This window comes from Styela clava, chromosome 14 (assembly GCF_964204865.1).
Source record: "Styela clava chromosome 14, kaStyClav1.hap1.2, whole genome shotgun sequence".
NCBI classification, from domain to species: domain Eukaryota; kingdom Metazoa; phylum Chordata; class Ascidiacea; order Stolidobranchia; family Styelidae; genus Styela; species Styela clava.
Genome location: NC_135263.1, coordinates 18,779,595 through 18,801,907, shown reverse-complemented (window position 1 = coordinate 18,801,907; position 22,313 = coordinate 18,779,595). Strand labels below are relative to the sequence as shown.

Genomic DNA, 22,313 nt, shown 5'->3' with positions numbered 1-22,313 from the left:
GAGGTATTTTTGACAAGTATGTCATTAAAGCAATTGGGCAGCGCATTATTATGGAAGTCGTAAGCTAGGGATAATATTTCAAATTTCATCATATCTTCAACCTTAAGTATATTTAGTGATTTGAAGTAAGGGTCTACACTTTCACGTTTTCTTTTACCAAAAACTATTTTTAAAAATTATTACAAATACTCTGCAGTTTTGAGACGAGTGTTTCATTACCATGAAGCCAGACTGAACAACAATATCGAATATGGCTAAGTAGTAATGATTGAAACATTGCTAGTAGAGCTGATTGATCAACACACTGGGATACTTTGGCAGAAACTGCTAGGTTTCTTTTTGTTTTACCAATAACATGTATTATTTGTGATTTTCATGACAGATTTTCATCAAAGATAACTCCTAGAAATTTTATTTCTTTCACTCTTTCAATTCCATTGCCATTGAGCAGTAGTTTTTTTGAACAACTCACACTTTTATGCTTGCTTGGATGTAATAATACAAATTTAGTTTTGTTAGCATTAAGAGATAATTTATTAACTAACATCCAGCTATGAATGTTGGTTAGTTCTTGGTTTGCAACTGTGAATAGATCTTCAAGGTTTTTCCCATGAAGAATCAAGTCAGTGTCATCAGCAAACATGATCGACTCAGAGGATTTCAGACACCTGGACATGTCATTAATGTAAGCTAGAAAAAATAATGGGCCAAGTAAAGATCCTTATGAAACTCCGTGTTTCATGACACAAATATTTGTAGAGAATGAGTTGTCATATTGCACAATTTACTTCCTGTCTTGAAGGTAGCTCCTGATCCAATTGAATGGCACGCCTCTAATTCCATAGTGATAGAGCTTACTTAAAAGGATGGAATGGTCAATGGTGTCAAAAGCTTTTGAGATAACAAGAAATATTACAATTGCATGTTGTTTGCATTCAAACGCCTTGTTCAGTTTGTTTACCAAAACATTAGCAGCCATAGCAGTGGAGTGATGCTTGCGGAAACCAAATTGATGCTAGTGGAAAACATTGTTAGTTTCAAAGTAGTGTGACATTCTACTATACATTATTTTTCAAGAATCTTAGAAAATGATGGTAAAAGACTAATAGGTCTATAGTTTCCAAGATCGGAAACACTACCCTTTTTGAAGAGAGGAAGAACTTTGGATGTCTTGAAGCTTTCAACGAATAATCCACTAGATAGTGAAAGATCAAATATAAATGTCAGGATATCAATAATATGTTCTGGAACACGAGTGCAAAAAGTGCCGAAATATAATTTGTGGAAACACCGGACCAATGTTCCCTCTAATTTTTGTAGTATGTGTGCGCACTTTTTTGGAAATGACTAATATTTGTGCAAAAACCAATAAAGAAATTTTGGCGTTCTAACCGGGTAATAAGTGGGCTTATTAGAGAGAGAGAGAGAGAGAGTTTATTTCATTTTGTCAAACCAAGAAAACAATTTATGCACACATAAACAAATATCAAAAAAAATAGTTTTCGGTATATGACTGGGGGGCAACGATACGACCTTTGGGGGTCATCAGAGTCAGTTGCCACCCAATTATATTAAATAAGCATAAAAATAACAGGTTCGTGTCAATATTTTAATGTCTCTCACGATTTATACTATGTACAATATTTACATGAATTTACTATTCTTAATTATGGAAGCATTCTTTTAAATAATAGGATTTTGCACAAATTGAAATTTTATTGCAAAATATAAAATGATCAAAACGAAAAAAAGTGGGAAAGCAGGTCAGACAAGCTACCCCTTATTTGGGTAACTTGTTGTATTAAGAACATTTTGGTTATTCAATAAGTTTTTCTATAGATTGTAAATGCTCTAGTGAAGGCTATATGTTATCAGTAGATAACAATGAACATACATGGGAAATAATAAATGAAAAATTGATTGTAACAGATGGTTTTATTTGAATTCAAATAAAGGGTGAAAAAAGAACAAAAGAACATTGTTACATTACATCGAAATACGTCTGTGCGCAGTAAATCTATGCGTGTGCGCAGCCTCTGAAAGCTGTGTGCGCGCGCACACGCGCACACCTTAGAGGGAACACTGCACCGGACCCAATTAATTTTGAAGTTTTGTATGCGGATCTTCGGTATGATTAGTTGAGTAGCCCTGGCCTACCCAAAACAATTTTCACCTTAGCTCTTATGGGGAATGTGATCGCCAGAGCAGAAATTTGAATTTTTTGTAATTTTCTAGTTATCTTCCATTGTAGACGTGTGCAGTTTTAAGAATAGAATATTTTTTATATATTATTTGATATTTTTATAAGTGACTATAACAGTCACTTTAGGTCTGACCGGTATGTTAGTCTTTGGTCTGACTAGAGGTCGTGGTTCGCCATATGATTGAGCCGTCTTAACGAATTTCCTCTCCCCCTGGATAAACATGTGAATCCTATCCTATTCTTAATTAGGACCGCTGGTCTAGATTGGAATGTAGGCTATTGGTCTGCTATGCGCTTTGGACGGTAGGACCCGGTAGGACGATAACATTTTTTACAGACTTTCGGACCGCGAGATGGCATAAGACAGTAAATGCGGTGGTTTGATTTATGATGATCCTGACCTAAATCTGCGGGTGGAAATGGCCTAATCGTTATAGATACGGTACTAACAAAAAACGTAATTGACAGCGCCATTACTTATAAGTTCTTGAAGTTGTGGTTATTTTTCCAATACCGTACCGTATCTGAATACCGGTAACCGGACTGCCTGACGAGAGGCCGTGGTCCGCCATACAGCCATATGAATAAGCCGTCTTAATCACTTTCCTCTCCCTGGGGTAAATATGCAAATCCTAAGGGAAAGATCATTTCGTAACTTTCTGACTTCATATAGTTCAGCAGTTATATGCTAATGCTACCACAGATGTTTGCTACTGTACTAGCTAGAGTTACTTGGGAACTTTGGTTTAATTAAGTGCGGTTGTCTATTTCTGCATCTTGAAAATCAGGCATTAATTAATACAGTTTTAATTACTGAATTATCGATAGGGATGTAAACTAAACTTCCTGAAATAATAACCGTTTTAGGAAAATGATGAGGCTTAATTGAAAATAAATTGCCGTCATGCCACCTAAACGAAAAGCAAAAGGGGCAAAAAATTTGGGAGGGACGATTTCTCTTCATTTCAAAAATTTGTCTGATGATGATGATATTGGTTCATTAATCAGTGAAGTGGATGAGTCAAAAGCACCGTATAACTTGCACCAAATATCAAGCAATTCACACACGACAGATGTAGATATTAATTCCAATGCAATGGATGCTTTCGCATCGCAACTTTCTTCAGATCCTCTCTCACAAGGCCCATCTTATTCAAAATTCATGGAAGTTGGCGACCCTTCTCCGTCCTCTCCTCCACATAGCTTTACTGAAGATGTTGAATGTAAAAAGCAAGCTCCACCCAGACCGCTTAAACCACCTAATCGTGAATTCTCATTTAAAAACAAAATTCATACAAGTAGTATTGAAAAGAAATTGGAATTATCTGATATTCCTAATATAGCTGTTGGTGCTGCAGAAGATTTGAATGAATCAAAAGAGATTCAACAATTGAAAGCTTCGCCATCTCTTAGTGCACCAACACAATGTGTGACCCATCCTCTCGTACACTCTACATCTGATAATGAGGAAGAAGATTTTGATGATATGAGTGAGACTCCTATTTCACGATATGGTGACAAGGCTGACCAAGCTATGAACACTCCAGAAGTCTCTACCAAGGATATGATATCAAGTGTAATTTTTGACCCAAAAGCACGAACTCAACTTTTTTCCAATATAAAGAAAAACATACAACAGTACACTGGTACAGGCACTAAACCTCATATTGAAAATGCATCCAATAGGCCAGTAGAAACAGATGTTGGACATGAAGGTGATGGACATTCCACTCCAGTTTTTCGTACATCTTATCATTTGATGGGGAAGAATGTGGATTCTCTAAACTTTACTCCTAAGGTCGGTAAATTTCTTGAGGGCAAGATCTTTTGCTGAGTAGGTAGAACATCATAAATAAAAAAATTCAATCAAATTTGAGTAATATTTGTTGGTTTCTTTATTGCTGGTCTATGTAGAAAATGACACCCTGCGTTACTACTTTCTGTAGTGAATTTGAAGTTTACAATATTTCAACTCATGTCACATTTATCTGGTTTATAAAAATATGAAAACTCTCTTAATCTTTTTATTCTACTATTCAGACTGTGCCTGAATTGAGGAAGAGATCTGCATCGGACTACGATGTGATTGGTGGGTTTTATTGAGTCAATCCATATATAGTTTACCTTCTGACTTCACTAGACATTTTTTATTTAAAAAATATTATGATAGCCCAAAACAAATTTGAGTTCTGAACTATTTTAGCGTCATTATGAATATAATAGTTTCTGACCAGAATTATCTCATCCTACTAGGGCAGTTCTGATGCTGCAAAATTCACACTTGGTGTAACAAAGTCATGATTTTTTGTTGATTTGAAGATGTAAAATTTGATTTGAAACAACATGGAATATTCATAATTAAATTGTTGTAGAGAAGAGTTCTAGAGCATTAAATTTGTAACATGCTAACCTAATTTTATTATTGGATTTATATACTAATCTTTTTAGTGCTATCATATATGGTAATCCTTGCAGTTGCTGAATGAAGTCCATTTTTTATTTGCAGATAATAAGACTTCTAAAGATTTAATGAGACCTATTGCTGAACCACAAAGGTTTGGATTTTTAGGATATTTTTATGATGGTTTAAAATAATACAATATTGAATTAGTCATGACTTCTTAGAAAGGGAAATTCTGATGTAATCTATATATTGTGTGGGCTATGAGTTTTGGGCTAAAAATCTCAACATCTGAAATAGAACAGAATTATATGAAAATGCTGCTTACTGAGGAGCAATAATATACTATTGTCTTTGCAATATTTGTAAACGTCTTCTAGCTTGATTTTACGGCTTGTGCAATTTTTGATGTGATGTCAAGTAATATATACTCATTGATATAATTCTGTGCAATTTTTGACGTAATGTCAAGTAATTTATACTCATTGATATAATTCTATACGTACTTTGTCGAACCTGATCCAATTAGAGTATGGTTTTTGACCATACATGGCCAAATATTACCCAAATTGATAGCAAGGCTGCTGCTATGATAATATTTCCTCTTCTGCAGCCTATGCCTCATGCTGAGGATTGAGCAAATACAATTCATGACTTCATTTCTATTGAGAAGTATCTATTGTGAAACGATTTTCTAATAGCATTCTTCGCAGGTCATCGACAGTTGCAATGAGCTTTTCTTCATTACTTGCTGAAGGAAAGAAAAGTAAAACTGAAGATTCTCTTTCAATTAATTCTAATAGCAATTCATTTGAAGACGTAGAAGAATCGTGAGCTTTTTTTACTATTTTATTTCTTTATTACCAGTGAGTGGAATGTAAATTATGTTTATTTTCATGCACCTTAATCAGAGAATGTAAATTTTGTGTTTTTTACAAATATATGTGTATCCGTTCCAATATTATTCATCCAACTTTTCTAATTTTTTTCTCCTGATTTTGTATATTATAAGTAACCGAATATGTTTTATGGTAAAATCACAATGAATGACAATTCAATTTAAAAAAAATGGAGCTTGATTTTTCTGTCTGCAGCCATGATAAGCAATTACAAGTATACAACTTTGCACACGAAATATTGATTTCATTGTTGTTGTTGCAATAGAGCCGTGGAGCCAATGCTTGACAAGTCTGGCATGACGAAATCGTCAAGTATGGAGAAAACAGCAGATTACGCATCACCGAAGCAGAAACTACTTTCTCCAGTGAAAATTGCCACTTCGTCTACGCCCATATATTTGCTTTCGTTTCTCGCATATTTAGCGTATCTTTATTTTGTGCTGCCACTGCCATTTTTGATGCACGTAGTTATATCATGTAAGTGTTAATTATTTGACTGATTATTTTCAACTGTACTATTGTTGGCTCAGGTTCAAGTGTAAAACACACATGATCTGTCACAATCATCTGTCGATTATGATTGTAAATGATAGAAAGCAGATTCTTATTTAATATGTGAAGCAGTTTCTTAGTGCTAATAATTCTCATTATCTTTGCTTCAATTTCAGCATTTATTTTTGGTGTAATTTGTTCGACACTGGCTTTGTGTATATTAACTCCTCAAAGACCTCAACTTAAGGAAATCAAGCAGCCCTATGTCAGTCAACCAATACCATATCGTATTCCTAAGTCTGTCTTTAATCCAGATCAGGCTTTTAAGGTAAGCTTGATTTTGAACTTATCTCGTTGTTTTATTATTTTTAGGGTACTCCCGTAGTGTGTGTACCACGTTAGGGTTAGGCCATAATTTTATTCCAATTTTCCTTATTTTAGTTTTATTCCGAGTTCGGGGACTGTCCGTGTTAGCCAAGTGAATATACCCCCTGCCCATAGGCTTCAATCCCTTTGCACAACTTAATAAGTAGGCAAACAAAATTATTTACTTCCATATTGATACACACTTTTGGAGCGCCATTTTTAGTCCTATTGTGTGGTACTGGCTTCAGTTTAATTTTTAGCAATACATTTTATATACCGGTATTTATTTTGTTATATATGGGTTTCTTCATAGATTGTTTAGAATTTAAGTAACTCTCAAGATGCTGCAATAATCTAAATTTAATTGTTGACTCCTGGATAGTTTTCCATACTCTCCTTTCAAACAATATTAATTTCAATATGTCTAGCCAAAATTGAATTTCTATGAATTCATGAATCAAATTAAGTATGTTATTGGAATCTGTCTTGGTAAAGCTATGATCAAAAACAACAGTGTCAAAATATAATGAAACATTGGAAAGTTCATTGGTTATCCCATGCATAATAAGACATTCATATATGATCTGTCCAAATCCAATCCAACGCTAGTGAAGATCTTATTAAATAACTTTCTCGGAACAATAATGTATGCACATAACACAAAAATGTCTTGTTATGTGAAATAGTACTCGCTGATGAACATTTTATGATATGTCTAAGTCTAATATGCTTCAGTATATCAGAATTACTTGTCTGGCCTTGCAATTTACAATGATGCTACCATTTTATGGACCACCAATCAGACACTTCATTTATACTCAGGGCTGGATGAACCAAATTGAAATTTATGAACCTGATAGTTATCATGTCAATGCCACTCGATCTGTTTTTGTTACCTTGGAAGGGAAGGATTTGCGCTTGCAAACACCAAACAGGTATCTCGTCTTTTATGCCTTGATTTTATACCTGTTCATCAGTTTATTTTTACATGGATATTCACTTTATTACAACCAAAAGCTTCAGATGTTCATTTGCAATTTCTGAAAATTTAACCTGATTAAGCCATTACGCCAGATGAGGGCAAATTTTATCTTCGATAACTTTGCGTGGGTTCGCAGGTTCGAATCACATGCGAGGATAGTTATGTCTGAGAAGATTGCTGGCCTCCTCGTCGCCGTAGGGTAGTCCACGTGACCGCTAGTCGCTTAAGGCTTCCTCCACCATCAAGTTCATGCTTCCGAAAAACAAATAACTACCGGTAACTAATCATATACCTGACATTGAATGGTAAATGGACAAGAGGCCGTGGTTTGACATATGGTTAAGCCGTCTTATTGCCTTTCCTCTCCTCTCGGATAAATATGTAAATCCTATCCTATCCTAAAAATTTCAATTTATCAGTAATTGATATTTGCATACCAGTAGGTGCGTAGTGAAATCACACATTGGGCCTTTCTATCAATTGTGATGTAGCTGATGTAAGTGGAGTTATATGTTATTCAAATTTGATTTTTTATCGTATTTTTAATAGTTTATTTTAATTGTTAATACATTGTTATTTATAACATTTTTGAAATTTTTTTTTTTCAAATATCTTATAGAAATATTCCTCGTCGTGCAGCATTTGGGGAAGGTAATATTCAGTTATTAAATGTTGTTCATCATAAAATTTGGGATATAACTAAAGCTAAGGTGAGTTTGTTAATATATGCATGCCTGTAGATCAGGGGTGGGCATGGTTTTTGGACCAGGGGCCAAAAATTTTACCCACCTAGACTGGCGGTGGAGGGCAATGTAAGTGTAAGATAAAAAGTTATATTCTATGACCAATATTTACAGTGGTACCAAAGCAAAATGGGGAAAACAATAGGCCTCGTGCCGAAACTAAATTTATTTGCAATCTCAACGAATTACTTGAGCTATTTTTAACTAAAACATCGAAATTTGGTTTTAGTTGGATCGGGTAAGCATCAGACGGGCAGATTGAATTGTCCAACGAGCCGGATTTGGCCTGCGGTCCGTAGTTTGTCCATGTCACAGCTGTAAATAGTATCCAGAAAATTTCGTTTTTTTTTGGCATTATTTTAAGTTCAAGCTGTCTAAATTGGGAATCTTAAGAATTATGGTAAATGTAATTATATTTTCAATATATTTTCCCAACCTTTAGTAGGGAAATTTGTGTTTTGTTATTCTTCTCCTAATTACTAAATTTATATGAATATGCTCGTGCAGATATTATTTTTGATTTGGTAAATTAATCAAAGCGACTTATAAAATCTTTTTGTCTAAAATAATTTTCTTTGTTCCAGGTCTACCTTGTTCCTTATGGATTGGTTAAGAAACGAGTTTGGAGCAAGAAATATCCAATATGCATAGAGTTTCCTCCTAACAAACCCCATCAAAGCAAAAGCACTCATAAAAAGGGGCAAATGCAGGACCATCAAGGTTATTTTTGTTACATTTGTTTATGAATTTACTGTAAAGCATCTGTTTTCAACTTTAAATAAACAAAAAATATCAACTTTATTTTTTTTATAGATTCTTTTGATATTATATCTGATGATGATCTGATTGAAAAAATTTATCTTTTTGGAAGAACTCAGAGACAAAAAGAAGAATGGTTTTATAGGTGTGGTATGATTTATTGATTTACTAGTAGCCCCCTTCAAACATAGTATGCCTCCTCTTGTCTGAATTTATTAATACATGTAAATTTTAAGCAGTAATAAAAATTGCCTAATTATTTTTTTTTTTTGTCTCACCAACTGCATTTTACCTAACATACCGACTGAGACGACATCCCAATATACGACTTTGCAATTAGTAATTGAGTTGTTGTCAATATCAGTCTCATCAAATCTTCATAGACTGTCATTCGCTTTCTTGTTCTTGCTCTGATATGAAGAAGAGTAGATATGTTTTGTCAAATGGGAATAATATTTGGAAGGCTTGATCAGTATTTCTTTGGGAAGTAATTTTGCTCCTTCAGGCCAATTTTTATTTTCAAAATAGGTGATGTGTAACTTACCTAAAATTTCCTGGTTCAAAATTTTTGTTCTGATTTCATCTCTTTGTGCAATCCAGGTTTCAGAGAGCTATTCATCTGGCAAAGGCAAACACACCTACGAAGTTGGAAAGTGCAACAGATGTTAGTATCGGATTCTATTTACAATTCTATTTAAATCAACTATTTGCCCCAAAAAATAATTTTACAAATATCAACAGGCTTATCAGTTATCACACACTGATTGTCAAATATTATTTGAAAATTTTGATATTTGAGTTGATAATAAAATGTATCCAATAGGAGCAGTCCCAAAATTGCTTTTAGTAATCTTTAGTAATTCCACGAGATCACTTTATCTAGCGTTGAAAAGTATTAGAAATCAAGAGGAGTAGTTTGGTAATATACACCCATATCTCACTTAGCAATAATGTCGATAATCCCGAAGTATGTGAACCAAGATGGCGGACACTGGAACGTAGTTGGTATATCAGGTTAGAGTTAGACCATAAATTCATGTACGAATACTACGGTAGTCACTTGGCTAATCCCTGAACTCGTAATAAAACTAAAATAGGTAAAATTGGAATAAAATTATGGCCTAAACCTAACCTGTTACACATGCTGCATTCCGGTGTCCGCCATCTTGGTTCACTTACTTCGGGAGTACCTAAATTTCTAACAATAAAAATAAACTCAATTTGGGAGGTACTACTACCTCTACGTTTGCGTTTTTAGTTTATTATGTATATTTATCTCATATATTTTGAATATTTAAAGGAGGTTGATATACCAAGCACTGACACTGCATTTCATGGTGTCAAAAAAATGCAAAATGAGATGAAAAACATGAAACGATCAGATTTAAACGATGTTCTTAAAACATATCAAGATTATTATACATCAATGTGTCGATTGCTTCCTGATCCTACAGTTTACACTACCGAGCGATCAGGTGATTATTATGTAGTTAAGTGTTTGAGCACAGATTATGTTGTTTAATTGAATTGAATGTTCATAAATATTGTAGTTTTTATTTATAAAGTTTGTTATCGTAGATTTCGCAAAAAATTTATTTGAATATCAAGTGTTTTCATATGATATCTAAGGAATTGTATAGAATTTTTAATGCAATTTTGGGAGATCCAGAAGTGTGTGTACCAATATGGAGGGAACTAATTTTGTTTGTCTACTTTACATCAAGTTGTGTAAAGGGACTGAAATCTATGGCTTATTAACTTGGCTAACACACACAGACAATCCCCGAACTTGTAATAGAAGTAGAATGAGGAAAATCGGAATAAAAGAATGGCCTAATCCTTCAGAATCTGGTACACACACTACGGGAGTACCGAATTTTGTGCGGAAATTAAATAGTTATCAGTAGGGCTGAAAATGGTTAATTGGTTAACCAATCTTAGATGGTTAACGGTTACGATTTACAATTTCTTCAATGACTACGTCATCGCAAATTTATCTCCTGTGGGCTGTGGCGTATAATTCAAAATTATATCATCAACTGTATTGGTAAGGAGCTAATAAATGTGAAAAATAATTGAAGTACCAAGATTGCTGATTATGAAAATTTGACAATGAAAAATTCAGAATCAGTTTTCGGTAAAAATAGATTGTTCACGATTTCGTCTATTCGACTTTTATTTGATTAACGACAAATGTATAATTTCAGGTTCGTCGCCACGTACAAAACATGACGATACTGTAAATATAGATCAGTCAAGGGGCGTTAATTATTTTGTTTCCTCAAGCAGTCATGATGCGCTTCCTGAAGTTATTTTGTCACAACCTAGACACTTAACGGTTAGTGAGAATGTTTCAAATTATTTGAATGTTTTTCTTCAGCCTCCATCAGCAGGGAAGAATCACTACCAATTATTGCTTAGCTGAATAACCCAATTTAGAATCAATTTCAAATTCCTTTACCATCTAGGATAGCGACTTTCATGTTTATTTAGGACAGGGGTTCCCAAACCGCGGCCCGCGGGCCAACTCCGGCCCGCGTAACGATTTAAAATGGCCCGCCGAGCTTAAGTGAAACAATGATATAGATTTTGTTTCTACCTTTTTACAATCTAGAAACCGCCAATTGTTATGTCATTATCACAGTTTAAGCTCGTGTTCATGGTAACAATTCGATTATGCCGGTATCTCAATTATACGTACCGTATTAGGTTACATAGGGCAGTAATTTAGTTTTAATCAGCCGTTTAAGAAAGGTTAGAGATGTGAAATTATATACAAGACTCTGAAAACAGATGTTACTCCAATAAATGGCATCGTTCGTATTTCTGTATTGAAAAGAATCACACTTCAGCTATTTGTCCACTTTGCCGACGAACTATTCAAGTTATAAAACAATACGACATAAAGCGCCATTATGAATCAAACAAACATGTTTAAAAAAATGTCAAATGTGAATCCACAGAACCCCAGCTAAACCGTTGCACACTTTCGGGCACTACACTCTTCCGGCCCGCGAACACCCTTTCGATTCTAATTTTGGCCCGCGGCTAATAAAGTTTGGGAACCCCTGATCTAGGACAACAGGAATGCTGATGAATTGCCCTTAACTTTATGACAAACCCCTTATGGTGTTACAGGTGCATGTAACATGTATAGGGGCAATATGAATTTCATTTGAATTGAAATACTCAATTAATTAATTAATGGGGTACTTCTATTATAATGAAGAACATCTTTCATGAACAAAAATCCAGTCATCTATTCATTTAATGTCAACTTCGGTCATCTTCGTATCAAATCTACTCAAGCTCCAATGTGAATATCAAGAAAGACAAACTCCTCTTTTAAAATTCATTTATGGGTAGAATGAAAAAGCATGCTTAAGCTTTCAGATTTGAAATTTGTTTTGTTTTTCTATGTCACACAGATACCATCACATCGTGCTGGCGAGCCTGGTTTGGAAGTTGCATGGTTCAATGTTGTTGTTGGAAGAGTAATGTTTGACTTTTTACGGAGGCCAAAATGGGCAAATTGGTTATCTACTAAAATCCAGAAGAAACTTGAAAAAATTCGGGTATGCCATTGTTTCAAGATATTATTGTAAAGACTGCATTTTTTTTTATACATTGTCTGATTATCTTTATTCCTAAGTTATTGTGTAAAAAGGACAATCATGAATTTTGCTATTTACAAAATTTAATAACTGAAACGTGGAGTGACCATAAAAAACTGCATTGAAACACTAAAATGTTTTCATAGTAAAAGGCAGCACTTCGATTATCAAATTTTTTCGATTAAGGTGAAAATTTAAATGGTGATTTGTGAAAGAAAGAAGCTCGTGTGTAGAATTGTATCGATACTGCTATACTTTGAATTTTTTACTACCTGTGAAGTATCAGGTTGAGATATGTTTAAATTTTATTAAATTGGCTCAAGTCAAAGCTGAATGATGTGACTCAATAAATTTCAAGACTATGACATCAGTAAAAGCTTCATTCATTATCTGTATTGCGTCAGCATGGCATGTTGTGAAATGAATGCACATTCCTCATAGTCTCATTAATTTTATGAATTGCTTTTAGTTGCCTTATTTCATGGAAGGACTCAAGCTCACAGAAATGGATCTCGGTACAACCATACCTCTCGCTCATAAAATATCCCTTCCAAGATTAGATTCACAGGTTAGAGAGTTGTGATTTTGTAATTCTTCTCCTGCTATTTTCAGTTTTTTAACTCATGTAGTTATTATTATTATTTAATGATCATAAGAAAATTTTTGTTATCAAGCTATATTTTTATAGGGAATTTGGTTGGATATGGATATAACATACAATGGAGCAGTCCAAATGACACTCGAGACAAAAATGGTATTGACAAAACTAGGAAAAAAAGATTCAGCAATATCTGTTGATAAAAAAGGGTAAATTGATACATTTTTTTCTGCTTTTTATTCTGTATATATTTGTACTAAGATTCCGGGGAAATTGGGTAAAATCATGTAAGATAATCAGAATTTATTTACAAGTTGTATGGGTGTAATGACATTACAGTTGATACAATTAGCACATCTGGGTGGATGGGGATCAGGCGCACAGCCAGGATTTTCAAAAGGGGGCGGTTATAAAATAGAAAATTCCTATTTCCATTCCGGTCTGAAACAGTCACTGCGATTACGAGCTCGTTAAAAGAGTCGCCTTTTCCAGCGTATAATGAAAATTTAAACACCAATGTAAAGGCGTTACGGCCTAAATAACACGTCACGCTGACTAAAACAATCGGCGATTTCAGCAAAATGCAATTGCACACAATATTGGCGACTTGTTCAGTTTTCCAAAAATTTCAAATGGGGGGGGGTTCTCCTGGCTGCATCACTGATGGGGATCATGTCAAGATTTGTTTGAGCAAAGTCACTAAAGTAATTACTTACTATCAAGAATTGAGTTTCTAATTATATATACGACGCTGTTTGGAACAAGATTGATTACAGAAAAGGTTTCGAGAATTCATTTCAGTGTTTACTATTTTGATGAACGCATGCTTTATCCAGCGACTCATGTATAATAGGGTTCATATGGCTCTGTTACAAATGTATATTGTCATGAAAGAGTATTATATGAATGATTTTAATGATAAATTTCTTTTCAGACATGAAGAAAAATCCGCAATTACAAACAGTGAGGAAGAGGACAGTGCAGAATCTTCTGATGATGATGAATCAATGTTTACAAGGTATATTTTATACTTTTGGTCGATTCAATAAAATATATTTCTGTGGATCTTCCACAGATATCTGATAGTGACATTGAGAAATATTTCCTATTAATTTAGGCTTCAGTCATGTTATACAGTTTTATACAAATTATGAAAAATTTGATTGCCTTATTAAAACTATCCTATTATATCTTGAATTCATTGTTTTAATTTTAATGAAAAATAATATGCATATACTATACTCAGGGCTGCCATCGATATGAACCCACAAATAAAGACATCAGGGAAACATAATAATAAGATCACAAAGAACGAAATGTAATAAACAAAATGTATTCATGCCAGTGTAACCCGTGTCTAATCATACTTTGCACTATAAAGGATTTGTTCCAGCAGTTCTTCATTCTTAGAAACTATTCGTTCCAACTAACTTTTAAGTTGTATTTTGATTCCAGTGAGGCTACACAAACTGATCTTTGCCGGTAGACCGTTGTTTCGTAACTATGGCCATTAAGTTTATGTTATTACAACATGAATGCGCCTAGCAATCCATGAGGTTCTATTATCATTTCTAGCAAATCAGTCATTCGAATTGACCAATCCAAGTGCCCAGTATGGGGACCTCCACCCCTAAAATAAAACAAAAATAAGGAAACATGCCAAAATAAGGTCAATTCTTGGAAATGAGGACAAAAATATTTTCTTAGACAAAGATCTTTTAAATAATGACGTATCTCAGAAATAAGGACATTATGGCAGCCCCGACTATAGTTCATATGTATTTCTATACTTGATAGTTTTTTTTAGAAGGCATAATTAGATATGTACAGCTATGGCCCTTTGATTAGCATTGAATCAGTTGCTTTTAATTCCAGCAAAAATGAAAAATGTGAATTGCGAATCGACCGAATTTTTACTTTCTAAGTTTTACTTCTGAATTGAAAGAATTTTTATAAAATTTGATATTGTAATGCTTAAAAATTGCTCCTCAAATAGTGGTATTAAATTGTTCACAGTCCGTTGGCATCTTCAACTCTGCAAAACTTGCTACCAGGTGATACTGCGCTTTTTCAAAGCAAGGATAAACACCAGAAATCGAAATCTCCTCAGCCCAGCACAAGTTCAACCCCACAACAGGAGAAGCGATGGGTGAATATTTCATTAGTTGCTGCCGCAGACATTTTTATATATTTACTGACCACATATTTCTGGATTCTGTATTGCTTTTTGAATTGAATTGCTCTTGCAACTTATGACTTTAGCAAACAAGATTCTTAGAATTTTATCAATAGCTGATACTATAGGCGGACAGATATAAATTTTTACCTCTCTTGATTTTTCTCGCAAGTTAGGTTGATATCAGGTATCACGATGTTTTCTTCCCCAAGTCATTGCATTGTAGAGAGTACAGTACCATAGTGCGAAGTGCGACTTCATTTGGTACTTACTCACTAGGAAGATAATTGATATATCGAGTATCCCAGGTATCTAGGGAAATTCTTTGATGTCACTTTCGTGCATACAGGTACGAATTGTGGATAGCATCACCAAATCGAAATATTTTCAAAAAGCAACAGAGAATAGTTACATCAAAAAGAAACTGGAAACTGTGTCAAATACTCCTTTGATTTTGATGGCTGAACTCCATCAATGTCAAGGCACAATTTGTGTCAACATTCCACCTCCGCCATCTGATCGTATCTGGTAAGATTTCTGAATACTTTATAAAAATCATATTGATTTAAACAGGAAGGCAATATGGAATAGAACAGTAATACCGGTATATTGGCGTGAAAACAGTTTTTTCATATGACATTTAACAAAATTGTCAACAGTTTTGAAAATATTGTGAATATAATTTCAACTAAGATGCAAATATTAAATTCCGTGGATTTCCAATTAATATGTAATACACTCTTTCACCTTTTTGAGATTGTGCAATCATGTTAGGTTTTGTTGAAATGCTTTTCATCAAGTTTATTTTTTTTCTGTAATTCTCACCACGTTTGGCTTTAACCTCTAAATAGAACAATAATACCTAGGAATTTGATAGCAACACTAGAGCACACCAACCCATTGCCCCACCTTACACAATTGTCTGTATAAGGGACCATATCATATGCATTTAATCTAACATTTTTTGTTCTGTACTTGTCAAAAGGGGTGCATGTCGCACATTTGTGTTTTAGGCCAGTACGTTCTTGTGCATGCGTCCCGTCTCCAATATTAATATTGTCAATTTTTTATATTGCTTACTACTACGAGACTAATAAACATACATACATACATACATAGGCGAACAAAATTAGTTATCTCCATCTTGGTACACATACTTCTGGAGCACCAATGATTGTATATTCAACTATGGTGTTATTACATTATATTTATTTTCTGTTACTCGCAGGTATGGGTTTAAAGATCACCCACATATGGTATTGAAAGCTCATCCTAAACTAGGTGAAAGAGCAGTTAAAACTTCTGCTATAACAGATTGGATAGAGAAAAAATTAGTACAAGAATTTAATGTGAGTAAAAGATTTTGATTTTGTTTTATTGTCGCCTGTTGTAACTTGAATGATATGACTCAAAATAAACAGCTTTTAAGGAGAGTTTTTTGCTGGTTATGTGTTGTCAAGTTTTTGGCACTTTTCTGGTTCGGTATTATAAAATAATTCTCAAAAAAAGAATTACTTTATACTTGAAAAAATTTCAATTTTTAAATTTTATTTACATGTTATCATCATGAATTTGTTTTATGTCCAATTAGGATTGAAATTTGATTTATGGTATTCTGTAACTTATACTGACTTAGGATGCATGTAATATTAGCAAATGAATTGTATTTTGTTATTCTGCAGAAAGTTCTTCTAATGCCAAATATGGATGACATTCCTATTCCTCTGATGTTCAATAATCTGGAGCAATCATCATAATAATGTTATGTGAGTTTTGTGAATATTCAGAACAATGGTAGATTGGACAATTTCTAATATATTTTATCACTTTCTTGCTACTATGTGAACTATGTATTAACAAAAGAGCAGCGAGTATGACAAATTAATCAACAAAGTGGGATTGTTATATGTGTAGAATTTACTTTACTGTAATTTGTGGGTATTATTGTCTGAATTATCTATTTTAAGTGCTTTCTTTTTCTGAATTCATTCGGGTATGAAGTTAATATGTCTGTATGATATAAATCATACTATTATTTGATTTTTCCTATTGTAAACTGTGAAGGTATGGTCACTCGTGTGGAAACCATGGCCCATTTTTGAGACATTATCACGGCGTGTTAGCAATAGAGATGTACTGGTGTCGTCCATTTTTTAAATATCAGTATTGGTTAAGATTTGACTGATATAGCCAGTATATTCGGCTCTCTGATCTGATCCAGAATGTTTTGAAGGAAAAGTTGGTACACGAAGAATGTTGTTAACTGAATTTCAGTTACTGAAATCAGCATATGTACTCGTCCCAATATCGTGACTAGAAACAGTTATTTAGTATCTATAGACATCATGGCGTTTTAAACTTAACTTCTTATGTTTATAAATTCCATTTTGTATCAAATATACTACCGGTAACTCATAACTAAGGTTTATTTATAGTTTACTCGGATTTAATGGAATATAGGCATCATAAAGCATTCAAAAACTACCGTTGGCCACAGGGGATTTTCCTCGTTGTGCAAAATACAAATTATGATGTTGTCTCTAACTTTTAAGTTTGTACACTAATTACTCTTCATTAAGAACGAATGCCTCTGATTCCTACATGCTTTTGAACTATTTTCGCTACCTACCCAGCGCCTTTGCACAACAAAATTCATGCTGAACCTACAATTTTTATTTAATAGAAATATCGAGGCCTAACTTTCAATGCGATTCAATTAATTTAAGTGGTGCATCTAAATATCGATTTATCATGTTCTTAGATATCTGTTCTTCAAGTTGACACCAATAACATTGTACATACATTGATGATGATTACAAATTATTGGTATCTTTGATATCGGCAATTTGAAATATTGTTGTATCGGTTTCTGTGTTTTTTCGGTATCGGATCGGTATCAACGAAAAAAGCGTTATCGGTACATCTCTAGTGAGCGATCTTCAATTGTCACGAGTATGCTCAGACGGCCACTGTTTGTGTTGGTGCCGTTGGACATTATTTTATTGATATTTTTGAATTCTTCAATAGGATGTTTGATGCATCATCACGCAAGAGTGTTATGTATAAAACCTTGCTTTATATAGACGTTGCTTGTGGTTATTTCAGGTTGAACGAACGAAATATTTTTGCTTGTATATATCAATAGATAAAACAAGAGATATTATGGGAAGTACTGATATTTACTGAATCTTTCTTACTTTTCACAAAGATCATATCTTTCTCAGACAAGCCTTTAAAAAATAATGTATCATCCACATTTTGTATGCATTCATCAGAAGGTCAAAGGGACAGTTTTAATTAATTCTGCAATAAAAAATTAATAATAACTGTGATATATCAAAATGTTTTAAGATATAATTGTATTCGGTAGATGTGGAATTTACATGTGGTACAAATTTTTTTTTTTATATGAAATAATTTGGGATGACAAAAGTTGGTTCCTAAGGATAAAGAGCAGTTTAACATAGTTCTTGAAACCTTTTTGCAACGAGGTAAAATTCATGTTTCTTTTTACCAGTTCCAAAACTAATCTTCGATGCAATTTCAATATTAGTCATTTAATTTATGCGCAATGCTGGACCTGTGCAGTTTTAAATTTTTGTCAATCATTTCTGATGCAATTATCACAGTGTTAATAATTATTATATCTTGTTGTCCGAAATAAACTATTTGTTTATTTATTCGAATCTTTTTGGGAAGGGTATGAAGCACTGATTGTATGCTGGACATTCCCGGGAGCAGCGTTGTGTTATATTTATTTGGGGGGGATTTAGTAGCATTCTTAGCAGTAGGAATATGCTCGCAACTGCACCCCCGATTACCCTACCTGGCTTCACAGGTTCAAATCCTGTGGAAACGGTTACGGCTTCTCCATCATCAAGACCATGCGTTCGAAACAAGTAACTGGCTCCCTATTCCCGTACCCGGCATGAATTAGTCCGAATTAGTAACCGGACGAGAGGCTGTGGTTCGCCATATGTTTAGTATGTGTTATTGGTTTTCTTTCCCCTCTGGATCAGGGTTTCCCAAACTGTGTGCTGCGGCACACTAATGGGTACTCCTGAAGTTTGTGCACCAAGATGTCACATAACCTGAATCCTAACCTGGTACACAACCTGAGTTCAGGTTGTGCGCCATCTCGATGCGCATACTTCAGGACAGTGGTTCTTAAACTTTTTGAGCCCTCCCTCCCTTGAAAAATTTTACAAACTTCGCGCTCTTTTTGCTTTAAAAAAATGCTTTTGTGATGGGCAGGTTGCTATATATTAAGATGGTGCTATAAGAGTGTTGGTCTCCTAGAGTCATTGCTCGGATTGTTTAGGTATAAAACGCTTCGGAGTACAACTTCGCCATTCACTGTCGTATGTATAAAGCCAAATAATGGTTGTTCATCATACATTCCCGTTTTTGCAATACCTGGTAAACTCAAACTAATTTGTAAGTAAAACTAAACACGCAATAAACCTATGCTTTAATGTATTTTCTGCTTAAACGTTTAAATAAGACACGTAAAATTTCAATCAATTGTTTACTTCATCACTATTGAGCGATGCCAAAATTATTTGCTGTGTGTTAAAAATAAGCAACAATTACAGACTTCTTGGCTTGCCTAACGTTTCAAAAAAAAATAGAGAAGTACAAATGAATTTATGTAAATTTAAAAGCAGTTCATTTTTTAATAGAAATTATGCATGTGGACGTTTCCCCGGCCCTTGACCGCTGATAAATAAAGTCGCCAAGGCGTTTGCGATTGCATTTTGTTTAAATCTCGATTGTTTTCGTAAGCGTGGCGTGCTATTTAGGCCGTAAAAATCTTGATTTCGGTGTTTATTCTACTTAACTTTTTTTGTTCTCGAATGGAACCATGACACCTCTGAGGAAAACGAGTTAGTTTTTATTATATAATCATCAGCGACGAGATGCTGAAGATAGAATAAAATAGTGAATCTGCAACCAAATATTTCTTCATTGTAAAAGCGAGATTATAAAATACTAAAAACAAAACGGAAAACACCATGAGTTTTGTTTTGGGGTGGACCGCGACAGATTAAAAACACTTTCTTAGACATTACAAATCTTAAAAATTTCTTGTGCCTGCGCACACCAGTAGTGTTCTAAAACTACTGACTTGAAATAAATTTCACTCCGTGGGATTTTATCGCAGACTATCGGAATTTCTGTAACGGTGTTATAATTAATCGAGCATTGCGATAGAGCGGAGTAAGAGTTGCAGGGGCAGCTCATAATGGTGAAATTGGCAAGAATACAAATCAAAACAAAAATGTAATCGGGCACTTTGCCACACATTTTCATGGTTGTGGATTACCGTGGTATTTTGGAGTGGTGGTGCTTTTTTATCGACGCAATTGCAGATTTAATTTATCACAATTAAACGAATAACGCAACCATTTTAAATAAGTATATTGATCATGGATTGAATATTTCATTCAACGCGAAAACCATTACATATCCGTCGACAAAGTCGGCTCTCATAACGACTGGCGTAATCTCGAGGACTGACTCAGGATCCGTACCACAGGGATTTCGAGTCGATGAATATGTATTTTAATTGTACTGAATTAAATATGCTTTCTGGGATATCATACCAGATCTTTCTAATGAAGATAACGAATTCGCATGAGTGCAATATATATCAAAACTAAATATAATCGGGCAGTTGATCACACTTTGATATGTCCGCGGATTGGCGTGGTATTTTAGATCGGTAATGAGTTTATTTTGACACGAGTCGCCGCAACCGCGAGTTACCTTGAACACAAATGAATTAAAATAGAGAGACATTTTGAATTCTTGTAGTTATTACGAGACAGAAAAATTTATTATACCACGAAAAAGCCAGTATTTTTAACGAACGCGGAGACCGTTTCAGGAGCCGTTACATGTAAATTTCCGATTCCACTTGTGACCTCTCGCGCCCCCCCTAGTGGAGCGCGCCCCCAGTTTAAGAACTACTGCTTCAGGAGGTCCCACTAGTGTGGGGTCTTGAAAGTGTGACGCGAATTTTCACAAAATTCCCGATATTTTTTCACAATAAACAACACTGCAACATGATCTTTATTACATTGCAATTAGTAATGGGTGAAGTTCCGTAATGCACATCTACAGGGTGACCCAATAAACAGAACCCAGTCCATTTTGAACATATTGTATGGGTTTTGGGTCACTCTGTATAAAGATTTATTATTTCAAGTCCACGGATAGGTGATGTAATATGCAACACTTCTCTAATATATAAACGCGGCGTTCTATGTTTTCGACACCAACCCAACAACGCAGGTTTGCTAAAGCAAAGTCGCTAGACTTTTACTAAACAATCATTTTAAAACTGTCAGCAGTTAAGAATTTGAAGAGACTCTTAAAGTAATACTGCTTTCATAATTTTTCACATGAAATATTTCCTCGAGTTCCTAATTTACCGCTGATTTTGTAATAATAGTACCGCGACCTTTTAATCTTGTTGTTAGCGTGCCGCAAGCTGAAAAAGTTTGGGAACCCCTGCTCTGGATTAATAGGTGAACCCGATTGTACCTGAAATTTTGCAACGGTCAAGTATAGGAAGGATTTCCGGGGATCAAAGGTCGAGAAACCTCCATTATTTCCTAAAATACCTAAACAGCCACATAAAAAATTGAAACTATGAGTTCAGGTTGGTGAAGAAAAATGCTACCGTTACCAGTTACAGAGCAAGACGTGAACTTTGATGGTGGAAGCGGTACTGGTCCTGCAATCGGACCTGCCATTGTGTGAAGCACCGTGCAACAGTGGTGCAGGGAACATCCCAGACCGCAGCTCAGGTTCCGTACTGGTGTACAACTGCGGTTTGTCCTCGTCGTGTAATCAATATTATGTTACTTATGATAATATGTCGAAGTGATTTCGCAATACAATTCGGCAGGTGCACAAAACGACCTTCCGTTATCATTTTTTTCCTATTTGAATGTGAGAACAAGCATGATTTAGTAATACATAAGTTCTCAAAGCGTTCCATACGGAGCCCCAGGATGCCACGAGAAAAACCTAGAAGCTCCGCCGTTTACGATTAATATACTAAATATTTTT

The 22,313-nt window shown here is 34.5% G+C and overlaps 1 protein-coding gene across 2 annotated transcripts; it reads left to right on the top strand.

The window, feature by feature from the left end:
• Nucleotides 1-2,896: 2,896 nt before the first annotated feature.
• LOC120341033 (testis-expressed protein 2-like) lies at nt 2,897-18,913 on the top strand. Of its 2 annotated transcripts, XM_039409457.2 has the most exons (22): nt 2,897-4,001; nt 4,244-4,292; nt 4,710-4,758; nt 5,318-5,434; nt 5,769-5,980; nt 6,172-6,323; nt 7,184-7,296; nt 7,963-8,053; nt 8,671-8,806; nt 8,900-8,990; nt 9,446-9,509; nt 10,146-10,320; nt 11,053-11,183; nt 12,274-12,420; nt 12,929-13,027; nt 13,148-13,266; nt 13,992-14,075; nt 15,074-15,206; nt 15,583-15,761; nt 16,462-16,582; nt 16,916-16,999; nt 17,995-18,913. In XM_039409457.2, the coding sequence occupies exons 1-21, from the start codon at nt 3,108-3,110 to the stop codon at nt 16,988-16,990; spliced, it is 3,231 nt and encodes a 1,076-aa protein (XP_039265391.2). In that variant the 5' UTR covers nt 2,897-3,107; the 3' UTR covers nt 16,991-16,999; nt 17,995-18,913. The 2 variants fall into 2 exon arrangements, with proteins under 2 accessions (XP_039265391.2, XP_039265390.2); XM_039409456.2 differs by having other exon boundaries at nt 2,901-4,001; nt 16,916-18,913.
• Nucleotides 18,914-22,313: the final 3,400 nt, after the last annotated feature.

Bases quoted from the DNA above. Each gene is read 5' to 3' on its own strand.
- LOC120341033 (XM_039409457.2), top strand. From the start codon at position 3,108: ATGCCACCTAAACGAAAAGCAAAAGGGGCAAAAAATTTGGGAGGGACG. The intron at 7,297-7,962 runs GTATCTCGTCTT...AATATCTTATAG, and splicing joins CGCTTGCAAACACCAAACAG to AAATATTCCTCGTCGTGCAG. The intron at 14,076-15,073 runs GTATATTTTATA...AATTGTTCACAG, and splicing joins GATGAATCAATGTTTACAAG to TCCGTTGGCATCTTCAACTC.